The sequence below is a fragment of the Polistes canadensis genome, unplaced genomic scaffold, assembly GCF_001313835.1.
Source record: "Polistes canadensis isolate GaletaPanama2010 unplaced genomic scaffold, ASM131383v1 scaffold_31, whole genome shotgun sequence".
Lineage (NCBI taxonomy): Eukaryota > Metazoa > Arthropoda > Insecta > Hymenoptera > Vespidae > Polistes > Polistes canadensis.
In genome coordinates this window covers 824,264-839,318 of record NW_014569578.1, presented here as the reverse complement: position 1 = coordinate 839,318, position 15,055 = coordinate 824,264, and the positions used below count along the sequence as shown (strand labels likewise).

Sequence of the window (15,055 nt, the reverse complement as noted above, 5' to 3'; positions counted from 1 at the left end):
GGGTATGTGTGAAAAAGAAAGAGAAAGAGAAAGAGAGAGAGAGAGAAAAAATTGTAGGGTGTATAACATGCGTGAGATCGTTCACGATGGTCGACCACAGGTGTTAGGAATTTCATACGTGGTCATCGACGTATCGTATTTACGATGTTGTCTCCTGAAGGCTCAGAGGTAAACCTCTGGACCACCTTATTCTCTCTTTCTCTTTCTCTTTCTTTCTTCTTTTCGATTCTCCGAACCTTTCCTTACAGTATCTTCTCACCGTGAGAACGAGCAAGCACATAATTCCTGTATTTTCTCCGACACTGTATATATATATATACAGTATTCGCGGTACCAGTTTCCAATATAAAATTGAAATAATTTATATTTGCTTGAATTGCAATGCTATAAAATTCTTATAAATAAAAACGTATTTTAGGTTTATTAAACTTTCAAATTAATATCAATTTCATTTCACGAATATAATATACACATATTATATCATATAAATATATTTTAAACAAATAAAAATAGTTCATAGGAAATCCTCTGAACTTTTACTATTTCATAAATTCCACTCGAGCATTCGCAGTGAAAAAAAGAAATAAACTCACTTTAAAGAATGCACGCTGCAATCAATTTATAGGAAATTATATTAGACCATTGTATGCCGTGCGATTAATCATCGTTCGAAGCGTTTATTGCGTTTACTCGCTGACATTTATACGTCATCATAACCCCTAAGCAATATAATAAGAGACAGGTATGGTAGGTATAAGAAAAAAAAAGAAAAAAAAAAATTCATTGCTGAAATCAATCGGGGTCGTGTAACATAAACATAAGATTCCGTTGAAAATTTGTATTTTTGCTTATTGCCCGATTACGATTAATGATAATAAATAACTAAACAATTTAAAAGATATTTTCGAAAACGATTTGATCTTTTAAGAAACGTAAGTCAAACATTTTCCTTGTGTATTCCTTTGAAAAATGTTTTTGGCTTTTTTTTAAGAATTGCTGGTTACTGGCAACGTTACGATTAATAAATTACATTAATATTAATAAATAACGTTGGAATGATTTAAAAGATATTTTCGATAACGATTTGATCTCCCAAGAAACATAAGTCAAACTTTTTCGTGGTATACATTGAACGCGTCACGGTGCAACGCGTGTCTCATGACAAATCGTTACCTGTAGATTTATCTTCTTGCAAATAAACTCTCGTACTGGTGCATATGTACACGTATCTACGGGGTGTACTGTTCGTTTAAAAGAACACATTTTTTTATTTTAAAAAAGGAAAATCGTATTTTTTTATTGTTTTCTTCATCCTTAATATCTTTAAGTTTTATAATTTGTCCAACTGTGGACATTTGATGTATATAAATTACTTTAATGATAATAATACGTAATAATAATACATAAATGCACGTCCCCTTGAAGAAGCGTCGATAATAAGTACTTAAGTAAAATTATATATATGCTCTATATAGAAAGTGAACAAATTAGTATAATCACCATAGAAGATCAACTGAGTGTTTTTTTCATAATCTTTTGAGTTGGTTGAATGAGTATAGTTCTTTTGCTCCAAAATTAGAATGCTAATCTAGTCTGGTTTTATAGTGTCACTTGCAAGCAGAGAACCAAATTGATAGGACACCAATTATTTTTAAATCGTACAAAATTATAGGGGTCCACTAGAACCATGCACTGTTCAAGTAAGATCCAATACTTAACCATTTCAAAGGAAACGAAAGGAGAAGTTTTACATGCATTTCATATACCAGTTCGTTTCAGATGGGAAAAATAAATTTGTCACAATTTTGCTGTTTATTAACTCCCATTTACTATTTAAACTAGAATTTGAGTGAAAACTAAAATATAAAAGAAAATTTGAAAATGTTAAGAGTGGTTAATCTTCGCTGACTTTCCGGGCGACCTAATAGAAGTAATAAAGAATGAATTGGAAGAAAAATAGAGGTGTTAATGATAATAATATTTGAGAATGAGTGAACACGGATTCTAAGCAACAACGACTATGGGTTTTAGAAGAAAGAAGGGCACTACTACCTCCAAGGAGGGAAAAGGAAAATAAGAGAATGTCACGAACGGCGCCAGCTTGGCCCGCGCCTATAACGCAATATGGTTCTTTCTATATATTATACTTGGACAGTGAAGAAAGAAAAAGAGAGAGAAGGGCGCGTTGTACACACCCCACACTCCTCTTATGTTAGTGATCACGAACACGCATATATAAAACGCGTGTGAACGCGTGTATTTATATTTCGCGCTTGCTAATCCAGCCACTGTGTCGTTAAGCTTACGTTTAAGTCGAGATACGAGCGTAGGATTTTAAAAGGCAAAAACAGAGAGAGAAACTTTGGTAATGGCACCGAATATGAAACCCCATTTATGTTTGAATAAATATCACAAAATAGAAAGAGAAAATATTAAATGTTTTAAGTACTTTTTCGGTTGTCATACAAATTTTTGCCGATTTATTCGCACAAAAATTATGATATTTCATTGAACAGGAGAATGTATTAAATAGGAAAAAAGAACAATGCATTTTCTAGAATATAGGAAGAGTAATAATAGGTTGAATAAAGATTTAAATAAATAGGTTAATAAAAATTTCAAAAGATCTGTATATATGAAAATAGTAGTAGTATCTTCCACAATATTTATGAGCCTAATTATAGTATTTGATGCATTGAACCTATTATTCACCAAATGATCCTTAGAATAGAAACAGCAAAAAAATAAACATTACGTTTTCTCATTCAATCGAAGTGAAAAATGACTATTGTTATTGATTGAAATGAATTTGTTGGAGTCTAAGAAAGAAAGTGCATAAAATAAATAGAAATCTGTATTATCAGTCTTATTAGCGATTGCTTGCTGGCACTCCTGTCTCCTTAGTTTTTACAGGTTAACTCGTGAGAAACGTTAGATATATACGAGTAGCCATATGTAAAGTGCGTATCAAAGCTTTGCAAGTAAATATAAACGTACGTACAACGACGACGACGACGACGACGACGACGACGGGGCCTGGCGGTATCTAACACGTGGGCAGAACGCTCTGCGGCCCACGGTTTTTCGTGGCCGCGACAAAAAAGCAAAGCAAAGCAAAGGAAAAGCAAAAGCAAAGCAAAACTGAACAAACTAGCTAGTGTTGGAGGAGAAACTGTCCTCATGCCCTTCCTTTCCAAGTCACGCATGCTTATTTACTCGTAATATCATTTTATTTTTTAACTTTTACGTGTTACGTAACTGAAGGAGACCATTTAAAGATTATAGAGGTTGTTGACCATGTTCATAGGTTTAAACTCTTCCTATTTTTTATTTTTACCTATAAGTAAGCGTTAATTGTGAGAGAACAAGTTAACACATTATTGACCGATCACGAATCAACTTGTATTTTTGCATCTGTTTTCAATTATTTATATATAAATAAAGTACATATTGAAGTTAATTTAGGTTGTTTAACTTTCATATTTAATTGGGAAATAATAGCTGATGACATGAAATAACTTCTACGTAAAATTACCAGTCAACAGTATGTGAAAATGTATTTTATATACCTGACTATGAAGATAGCAATCAATCTACCATTGGCTTAGGATAAGCCTAGGATTAGATCCCGGAAATGATCACGAGATCAACTCAAGCGGAGAAAGTAGAGATTTTTCTTAGGAGAAAGCATATTTCACTTTTCTCCAAGTAAACCGATGCATCTCTCGGGAATTTCTTGCCGAATTTCTTGTCGATTTTCAAGTTTTATTCAGAACGCTATTCTTAGTCGAGACGCAAGCTCAGGTGCAGAAAGTGCCGTAGGACGTTTCGAAAGCCCGTAAAACACCCGTCCGTATTCGTCTGTATCCGTGCGCAACGGCGCCACGATTTACATTCCTATTTGTTTCTCGTGCACGCCTAACGTCACGTCACATCACGTACCTGGATCCTGAACGGCTTATCGAACGCTCGCGGCGTTCAAAGGTATACTGAAAAATAATCTAATATACTGGGTGATACTCGAAGAAAAATCATCTATTTCTAATCTGAATCATTATTCAAATAATACATTTACCAATAGTTCATGCATACATGCAACATAATATTTACTACTGAATATTTGAAATATCAAACAATTGTAATATCAGTATAACAGGAAAAGTTGTATTTGATACAACTAAATCCCCAAATCTAACTCCCCTAAAATGTTATCATATAGGAGATTTCCTTTAGGCTAGAAGAAAGACCTGATTTATCAACAACAAAAAAGGAAAAACGAAAGAAACATTAATCGAATGTATTATATTGAAACACCGCATATTGCACACAAACCATCGAATCACTTTACACGCGCAATTCTTAAACAATTATAACGGGTCTTAAAACAAAAAATGATATCTTCGTAAAGGTACAATAAGATTCACTTTGACATCAAAATCTGAGAATCCCATTTTTGTAATATAACCCAACAACGATTGTACCGTAACCGTTCAAAACCGGGTCTATGTTCGTATAAACTTTTAGATTTAAAATGACTTCAAAAAAGCCATCTTAAATTGATGAACTTTCTTCATGAATCGCCCTATACGTATTCTTTCAACGCTGCTTCTGAAAATTTTCTGAGCTATCGTTCGTGTACGAACGTGAAATTCTTTTGTTCAAGAATGAACATGGAATGGACATGAATGAAAGTTGTCAAAGGCAACGTAAACGTGCCATTTAAAGAGCGGATGAATGAAATTAATTCTTTAGGTATATATTATGTACATATATACGGGTCTATTGTATGTAGAGATACTCGATCCATAATTCAAGTCCCTGATCATCCGGAATAAAATCACGAGACCTCGATGAAACGAGTGAAAGTATCTTGTTAATTCTTAATTAACATCGATCCTAATTTAAATGAAACACTTTGATTACATATGTATGGTACACTTTCACCGTCCTTTGGCATTATTTCAAACGTTCGAGATTACGTATTGGGTTGATCGAAGAGTTCGTGTCGATTTTATTAAAAAAAAAAAGGTTCAAAAACGACATCTGTATATTTATAAATCGGCAGGAACTTCTTAGACAATTTAATACTTTGTATGTTTTCATGCTGTTAAGTATTTCAACTCGTTAGGATAAAGTCTCAGTGTTGGGTAAAAAATAAGGGAAACAAAAAAAGAAATAGCTAGCTAATTGAATAGAAGTCATCGTCGGAGCATCACATGCAGCAGGGGGTAAGAGAGTATTTGTTCACTGAGCAGGAAGCAATCTGTTTCAATATGGCCACTCGGCGGATAAGTAGTGTACTGTGAGTACTATCTACTTACGTACACGACTCACTTATCTCCTACGCTTTGTTAACCGTTCAATTGATAATTGAGCGAGAACACGGCGCTTGATCTTTTCTCCAAGGTTTCCTACGATCGATCGATCGATCGATCCGACTAAGAGACCACTATTTTAAATATCCTTTAGAAATCTAAGTGTAACATTATATAATACACTTGCATTCGATAATGAATGTCCTTAAGAATAACGATAAGGAAATTAAGATTGACTGCTGTTTAGTAATATCAGCATATATATAATGAGGGGTCTGTATTATAAATTAGAAAATTTATTAGAACAAAATATAATTATTTGTAATATATCTAAACAACAATTCGTGAATCCTTTGGAAAGATTATGTGGTATTTTAGAATAACCCAAAAAAGTATAAAATCTTGAGCTGGTTGAAACTCAAGAACCTTGTAAAACACCTTATAGAAATGATTAGGATTTTAAAATAACGATATTTGTAAAAGTCATGTCCAGCATTATCTCGATACTTGAATTAATACAAATCGATATCAGCGACATTATAGTGACAATCGTCATAAAATCAGTACAAATTAACCTATCGACACAAGCGAGTCTCCACGCTCGTGTTCACGTTAAGTTGACGGTGACGCTAACGAGCCTGCGTGGCAATTGCAATAAATCGAACCTCGCCTACCGTGCCAGTCACACCTGCGTCGAGATTATGCAGTTAGCATAAATAAATCTTACTTTCGATAGGATTTTTCTTTAAATTGCCGGCCAAGAATGCGTGTTCTTCTAACTCAGATAAAACTAATATAGTATATTAGGTAATTGTAAAACTTCGTGCACGATTTCCACTCATTTTTGACACGAACTTTTGCAATCACCGCGAAAATTGTATTGCCAATGTCATTGATGCATATCAATGCGTCTGTATTTTGATTTTAATCGTAATATTTAATTATTTTTTCATTAATATATACGAAATATTCTATTAACCCATTTGCATCTGAAATCTAAATACGCTGATAAGTTGACATTGTATTTTCGCAAAATATTCCATCATTGAATGCAAATAGGTTTTAAAAAGTTGTTCATCAATAATTGGCTGTACCGAATTCAAAGAAAATATAATGATAGTTTTGGAAAGAGATATTTGACAGATTATTGTAGTGTTAGTATATGTTGCTATAGAATTAGCATAAACTTATAGAAATGGCTACAGAATTATGCAATACTTATAGATTCATGTGGCTACACGTGGGCGAAAGATCCGCGGCACGGCACGATCTTATTAATTGGCACGCAATTGCACTCATATTCCACTTAAATAATAATTACTTGGTGGAACTATCGCGCGGCGGTTGCGCCCACGTAGGCGCCGTTTATGCTTCGTTGCAGCTTCTCTCTCTCTCTCTCTCTCTCCCTTTCTCTCCCTTTTTCAATCTTTCTCCTTTTCCCTCCTTCCTTTCTTTCTTTCAGATTTTTCTTGATCTCATTCTGTCGCCGCTCTCGTATTACGTCTACTTATTCAGGTGGATACGGTTAATCGATTTTCTCTTGGAATTCGCTTCATTCTTTTTTCGACTTTTATCAACTCGTTAAGATTTTATGTTTTGGTCAAATTTATTAAACCTTACTAACTTGTACTTTTCCAGAGACAATTTGTACCGCTTAACATTGACATCTTTAACATCTTTGGAACATGCCTCTTGGACGGCACCGGAAGATAAAATTAATACCTGCCAGAACAAAGGCCAAAGCACTGAGGATTGTCACAATTACATCAAAGTACTTCTCAGTAATGGGAAAAGTTTATTCACCTGCGGTACTTACGCCTTCAGTCCTTGGTGTACCTGGAGAGAGGTATAATTCGTTTGAATTTGTAACCTCTTTGGGAACGAACTAATTATTAATAAATAAATGATCGTTTCGTTATTTTCCACAAACGAAGATCGAAAATATCACCAGTGTGACGAGCGAAATGTCAGGTGTTGCGATGTGTCCGTATTCACCACGTGCCAATGTCACTGCACTTTTAGCCAGAGGTCCATCGGGTGGACTCTTTGCTGGTGCACCAACTGATTTTTCTGGTTCCGATCCTGCGATCTACAGGACTCTTGCGTCACCAAATCTGAGGACCCATCAGTACGATTCCAGGTAATGAAATTTGTGCCCTTTCGTTCTAATATTTCTCATATAACTTTTTCGATGCTACTTTCTTTAGGATCATTATACTTTTCTCCTACGTGCAATCAGATCATAAATACTTTCTCACTGTACTAAATATTATTAGTTAATTTATTGTAAAGGTTCAACACCTGACAACTATAATCGTCGTAAGTGCATAATAAAGGTTCAATACCGGACGACTATAGTCGTCGTTTGAACATAATTAAAATCTACCTTTAAACTACAGTTATATAGTCAATATTACTTATTCTTCAATTAGTTAATATCAAAAAGATTCTATCTAAATGCACCAAATTATTTATCATTGGAATTTTATGGTTTTCAGATGGCTGAACGATCCACAATTCGTTGGTAGTTTCGAAACCGAAGATCATGTATATTTTTTGTTTCGCGAGACCGCAGTGGAATATATCAATTGTGGCAAGGTAAAATCGATTTATCTTTCTTTTCTTTATATTTTGACGTCCATTGTCAATGACATTATTGCGTGACACGAAGATAATCGTATAATTTGACTCTCAGTACAATTGTGAATAGCATGTCTAAGGATTTAACGAAGCGTTAAATGTTTTTCGTTTCAGAAAATATATTCGAGAATAGCACGGGTTTGCAAAAACGATCGAGGCGGGCAGATCATGATGAAGGACGTCTGGATGAGTTTCAGCAAGGCTCGTTTGAATTGTTCCCTTCCGGGCGAGTTCCCTTTCTATTATGATGAGATCCAGGGTGCTGTCTATCATCCCGAAGAAAGAATAGTTTACGCGACTTTCACAACTCCGACGTACGTTAAAAACTAACGTATAATAATTCTTTACACAAAAAAATGAAGAAAATTAAAAAAGAAGTAAAGAAAAAATATCATTAAAGTTAATTTTATGTCTGTCCATAAATCGTACGAGGATGAATATGAGGGTAATATTAAATAACTAAATGATGTATCATTCACGTGAAGCTAAATTTTGTTAATGATCAAAAAAAGATCAGAAAAATCGAGCATAAGAGAACAAAACAATGTTCTTATATTTTCTTTTGGTGGTAATAAATCGTCGTTTTTACAGTAACGGCATAGCCGGCTCTGCAATTTGTGCGTTCAACATGTCAAGTATCACAGCAAGTTTCGATGGGCCTTTCAAGCATCAAGAGAACTTAGGGGCTGCTTGGGAAAGGCGACCGGTTTCTCATCACAACAGAGAGCATTGTGCCCCACCGACTAACACAACTCCTCATATTATAATTGACAATCAGAGATACCAATTAATGGACGAGGCTGTTCAGAGCTCGACAATGGCGCCATTGCATACCGTAACTTTGGAAAGATTCACACAAATCGCTGTAGATGTGACACCAACTAAATTACATCGTGGAGTGACTGTACTTTACGTTGCCACAACTGATAGATTGATTAAAAAAATATCTGTACTTCCGAGAACTCTAGAAACTTGCGTAGTCGAAGTTTGGGGTCCGCTCCCATCGATGCCAACAACTTTGCAATTTTTAAAGGATACCCAAAGTTTATATGTTGGCATGGAAATTGGTTTGTTAAGGTAAAACGAAGTTTGATTTGAATTACAGGTTTAACAGGTGTATAATTGATCTTATTTGATATTTATTCGAATTATGTTATGATTGTTATTAATTAGAATACCGGCAGTTCAATGCCACCGTCATCGAAGTCGTCAAGCATGTCTGAACGCACAAGAACCTTATTGCGGTTGGAACGAGCACTTGATGAAGTGTGCCCAAGCACCAAAGCAGAATCATATTGCCACTCACTGGCATCAGGAAGTAACGAAATGCCCGGTACTCACTGATCCAGTCGATGGTGGTTGGAGTGCATGGAGTGCTTGGTCAGCCTGTCAACATGGTACTGGAGATCAGTCGTCTCATGGTCATTCTCATTCACACTCTTACTTTGATCACGAAGAGGTGCATAAACTATCCCATCATTTGAGGATTATGTTCAATTCCGGAGACAACTTACGATCTGAATTTATTTCCAGATCACTGATAGTTGTCAATGTCAGACCAGAGAGTGCAACAATCCACCTCCGCAACATGGTGGTGCAGGTTGCGTTGGAGCACGCGTCAGAGTTACCAACTGTACTGTCCACGGTGGTTGGACAACATGGTCCGCATGGTCAGCCTGTTCTCAAACTTGCGGCTTCGCCATGAAAACACGTAGACGTAGCTGCACGAATCCTTCTCCAGCCTTTGGTGGTCGAGTCTGCGTAGGACATGATCACGATGATATCGTATGTATCGATCTACCACCTTGCCCTACGCCAGCTAAAGTTACACCACCACCTCAGAACGGACAATGGTCTTCTTGGGGTCCATGGAATGCCTGTTCTCGACCGTGCAACGGCGGTAAGACATTTTATCTTATTAATTATAATTATCAATCGTCAAATGCAAACTGTTATTAACAATACCTCTATAATTCTTTTGTTTCATAGGTATTCGAATTAGAAGGAGAACCTGTGACAATCCCTCGCCTAGGAAAGGTGGTGCCGAGTGTATTGGATGTGACTTTCAGGTGAAATATATTAACATACCGTCGACTTTATTAGAATGGATGGATGGATGGATAGTTGAGATGATTGGTTAAAAAAATGAAATGCAGATAATAATGCTGATCCGTACGTAGGTCGAGGAATGCACTCAACAATGCGGTGAGACTAGAAGATACTCAGGCTGGACACCTTGGTTAGCCGTGAACGCATCTATACAAAATGGAAGCGTGGGTTACACTGAAAAGCGCTTTAGATTCAGCTGTCGCGCTCAAACGGACGATCCCTCCAGTGTGAGAGTGCAATTTGCTAAAGAGGAGGAGCGTTATTGTAGAGATGATGGTTCTTGTTTACGAACCAACATCAACGGATATGGAGATAGCGTGGTCGAAAGTGGTTGGAGTGACTGGTCAGCTTGGTATCCTTGCGATCGACCTTGTGGAGGAGGCTCACAACGTAGAGTAAATATCAAAACTTGTTATTTTTAAATCAATATAGTTTGTTTACATGTTGTTACGGGACAAGTTCATGAACGCCCAGAATGCAATACGAATTCGTTTTCGAATACAGTAAATAATTCGGGAATTTATATGTTGTAATGCATGTTTTATTTCGTTGTGCTTTTAAGGTGTACATAGTCAGGAAGATTTTAAAAGATTTTAAAAATATTTGAATAGTTTTTAAAAAGTTAAAATAAATATAATAAAACAAAATAATAATAATAATAATAAATATGATAATAGTAGTAAAAGAGTGATGTAAAATGGAATGTAAAATGGAATGTAAAATATATTCTTCATAATCATCTCTATTAGACACCCACATAACTTGATAACATTTTTAATAAAATATAATATTTTTTGTAATTTTAATGAAAACGCAGAGAAGACAGTGCGAGTCTCCACCATGCGAAGGAATGAATACGCAGACGAGACTATGTAATATTCATCCATGCAGAACAGCAACTTTCGGAAGTGGGGTAGTAGAAGGACAATGGTCCTGTTGGACGGACTGGTCCGAATGCTCAGCTACTTGCGGTGTAGGTGTTCGTACTAGAACAAGGGAATGCATCGGACCAGAAACCTGTGACGGACCTAGACTGGTTAGAGAGACCTGTGAAATGCCAAGTTGCGAGTCCTTACTTGGTTGGGATACCTGGTCCCGTTGGACCCCCTGCGATAGTGATCGTCAACAGCATCGAAAACGTCAATGTCTTCAACATAGTAATGGAATGTGCCAAGGACTTAATCGTGAAACTCGAGATTGTCTTTCGGATTGCACGGACAACGGTGGGTAATTAAATTTTTTAAAGAAACAGTTTATGCATTCTTCTTTACAACCTAACTATTCAGATAACTGGATTTTAATCAATTTGTTGCATTGGTTTAAATAATAAATAAAACAATATATATAATTATAGTTACAAAGTTAAATAAAAAAAAGTAACAGCATTGAATGCAGAACTTTAATTCCAAATTTAAAATTGATCGTATAATCAATTATAATACGTTTAGTATTAGGATTAATTTTGATACCAATTCCAGATGTAAACGCGTTACCATCCAGCGTAGAAAGTGCCAGCGTATCGATAGGCGCTGTAGTAGGTAGTTGCATCATTGGATTCTTCATTGGACTAGCTTTAACAGCGATTCTTTGTTTCTTTTATTTGAAACGAAGAAAACCACGTGTCCCGGGTAGTCCTCATTACATCAGCAAACAAAATCCTTATGTCACAGTGCCATTAAAAGAGGTATGAAATAAATAATGAAATCATTTTCATTTGTCTACATTTGATCTGTAAAGGATCATTATTAATAAGACTCATTATATTCAATAGGTAAATGCTAAAAGACAGCCCAGTTTCTCTGGCAGTACGAACGGAAATGGTACGCTTCGCGGAAAAACCAATCCAAATGTGAACGGCCTTGGGAGTCCGAAATTATATCCAAAAAGTTTGGAATACGAGTCTGCCACATTGAAACGCAACAGTCATGGTCAACAACATATTCGTGCTGACCTCGATCAGGACAAGTACTATTGAACAAACGATCGACTGTTTTCACATCGTTTTTATAGTATTACTTCACAAGACTTTACAAAATTATGAGAATTATATCATCGAAATAAAAAATATTCATTTCTTTTCTTAATCACTGGGTCACTTTGAAAGGGACCAAAAGAAAAACATATCGGGTATTATTTTTTGATACCAGGACGTAAAAAAGCAATTGATGATAAGTGCACTTCGGAGAATATCTACTTAATTAAAGTAATTAAGATACTACGTCTGGGTTAAGTAGCATAAGACAACGAGTTTGAACTCATAATTTTTAACGATAACTGATGAACCCATCAAGAAAAAGCCTAATTTTACAAATCATGTAAACGCCTTAGCAGGATAATACGTGATTCGACGCTGCATGAAGTGAGAGAAATATTTTTTACGAGAGAATTTACATAGTTTATTTTTATTTTTCATGTAAATACGTACGAAAAAGAAGTATATGTATGTATGAGTGTGAGTGTGATGAGTGATCAAATATGTATGTCTTTGATTAATATTTGAATTCTATATTTGTACAAAGATTTCGTGCGTTTATAAACACTAATCGAGGCTGAGATTTTGTTAAACGTAAAACAAACAAAAAAAAGTGTACATAGATTAACAAATATTTTCTTTTTTCTTTTCTTCATCATAAAAAGAAAAAATAAATGAATTTTGATACCGAATAACGTAGTGCCATGATGAGTTTGTACATATAGATAGTGTTTTAAATAATAAAATATTATACTTTTATACATATTACTGCGTTAAAGTGTCTAATTAAGTTAATTTATTAATTTTCTAGGTATAGCATGAAATAACTAGACTAAGAAAACATATAAAAGATATTTAAAAATCCGTTAGTTTCTTTCAAAGTGGATAGAATAGTGGGACTAACAGAACATTTGTTTTCAAAGCACAGTATGAGATAAAAACGGATAACTACAAGCATTATTGTGTAGAGACAAACAAAATTTCAATTTTATACTTCATCTATGCCCCTTCTGCGAATTCATATATTGTCTATTTGAAATATGCATATATGCCTTATTTCATAATTTACCTAGTCGATATAGTTATCTCATGTAATACCTAGCTATTTCTTAAATTAGCGAATTTCACAAAGAAACGGTAACATATATATATATAGACATGCGAATAAAAAAAAACGATTTAGATGTATGTTTGATAAAATTTATATGTATGTATATGTATATTTAAACGTAACTTGAGTCGACATTTTTTCGTTTAAAGTTGCGTTTTGCTATTGACTCATATTGAGTCGCATGCGAGGTTTGTATTACGTTTTAAGGAAACAGTTATTGCGAAAACGATACGCCTTATATTGCCTGCCGTGACTAATCATTTTCGGCGAGAAATATAGCAAATTCGAGTTGTATAACGACTACGCTTCAAAAAGTCGCATCATATCTAAAATGACATGTTTTTTTAAAATGACAACAGACTCTTTGTAAGATTACAAATAGCTAACGAGTATGTGTGTGTGTGTGTGTGTGTGTATACGTGCAAGTGTGTAAGAGAAAGAAAGAGAAAAAGAAGGGGAAGATATCCTATCGTTAGGACTGTTTAAACGATCTTAACGATCTCTATTTTTTACATCGATATTCTTCTAAGCTCTTTTTACGATCATAATGAAGGTAAAATATTAATAACTATTTGTACTCCATACACTTATTTTACCCACCCTGCCCCAATCACCCCCTCCCCCTACCAATGCCCATCGAAACGTTGATGTTAATAAAGACAATATTTCTCTTAAAATTTGTCATTTTACGAATTGAATTTCTTTATTTTACATTTCCTAGTAACTATATATAAATTGAAACTCAGTTTAGACAATAAAATGAAAATTTATGAAACAATAATGAAAGCTATTGGATACTTTGAATTATCGGACGCGGCAACTAAAAGCCATATAACAAAAATAGAAACATTGTATTGAATGTAGGTACATAAGATGGTGTATATCAATATACATACATAATGTAAGGAAAGACTTAAAAATATCAACTGCACAAGAAGATAAAAGGAAAGAACAAAAATGCATTTAAACTAACTCGTAGTAGAAGATAAACAAGAAACATATAATTACGAACTATAGAAAATGCAAATGAAAAATCTATTAGTAATTAACGATTTGTGCGAATACATTGATAGTACAAAAATAAAACCGGATGAAATAGATGAAAAATTATGAAGTTTCTGAAAAGAAATACATATAAATATGTATTATTAATTGTGAAAGAACGCATAGGACAATTGAAACAATATGAGAAATTTAAGTATAGGATGAAAATATTAATACAAAATTGTTCAAAATACTTACCTAATAAATAACAACATACTTTTTATTCCAATTTGTTTACACTAATTGGATGATATTATTTTAATAAACAAAATAATTATTCATTTATAATGCCTATATAACGTATTTATATTTCAAAAAGATAAATGATCCAAAATAAGATATAAAAATGATGAAAATGAAATTAAAAGAAAAAGTGAAAGATTATAGGAAAATTTGCAACCAAAAAAAAGGACGGAGAGATAAGCCATGAAAAATTTGTCGAATTTAATATTTTTCTCCGTATGTTTGGAATAATTTAATGGCATAGTCCATAGAAGTTTGCGAAGGTGGTGGATGACACGTGACGACCATTCGAAAGAAATTCACTAGATTTTTATTGGGCAGGGGGGTGTAGCCAATCATTAAAGTACCATCAATTACCATTTTTTCTTTTATCGACGTCGTAACTCTGGACAATTCGTCCCACCATTTTTGGGTCTCACTTTTGCCACGCATACTAGATGGGATGTACCTAAAAAAGAATAGATTAAGATATAACCCACTTAATTGATTTTTGATAATTTCTGCATAACTTATAAGATTTATAATTAAATTTGATTAACTAGTAAATTAATTACTAAATAATATTATATAATATATTGTAAAATATTATATTAACTATACATTAATTTATTTTATATAATA

General features: G+C 34.2%; 2 protein-coding genes across 3 annotated transcripts in view; one reads left to right on the top strand and one right to left on the bottom strand.

Moving 5' to 3' along the window:
• The window catches only part of LOC106784166 (semaphorin-5A), a 59,557-nt gene extending 45,728 nt beyond the window's left edge, over positions 1-13,829 (top strand). For both annotated transcript variants that reach the window (XM_014743428.1, XM_014743429.1), the window contains exons 4-15: positions 6,954-7,161; positions 7,250-7,455; positions 7,814-7,913; positions 8,070-8,269; positions 8,547-9,032; positions 9,129-9,414; positions 9,489-9,855; positions 9,945-10,024; positions 10,136-10,459; positions 10,882-11,287; positions 11,543-11,748; positions 11,836-13,829. In XM_014743428.1, coding sequence (XP_014598914.1) covers positions 6,954-7,161; positions 7,250-7,455; positions 7,814-7,913; positions 8,070-8,269; positions 8,547-9,032; positions 9,129-9,414; positions 9,489-9,855; positions 9,945-10,024; positions 10,136-10,459; positions 10,882-11,287; positions 11,543-11,748; positions 11,836-12,039 — 3,073 coding nt within the window. In that variant the 3' untranslated portion in view covers positions 12,040-13,829. The remainder of the gene's footprint in view (positions 1-6,953; positions 7,162-7,249; positions 7,456-7,813; positions 7,914-8,069; positions 8,270-8,546; positions 9,033-9,128; positions 9,415-9,488; positions 9,856-9,944; positions 10,025-10,135; positions 10,460-10,881; positions 11,288-11,542; positions 11,749-11,835) is intronic.
• Positions 13,830-14,542: 713 nt separating this feature from the next.
• The window catches only part of LOC106784190 (cysteine sulfinic acid decarboxylase), a 5,814-nt gene continuing 5,301 nt past the window's right edge, over positions 14,543-15,055 (bottom strand). Inside the window, exon 8 of the mRNA XM_014743477.1 lies at positions 14,543-14,882. Coding sequence (XP_014598963.1) covers positions 14,636-14,882 — 247 coding nt within the window. The 3' untranslated portion in view covers positions 14,543-14,635. The remainder of the gene's footprint in view (positions 14,883-15,055) is intronic.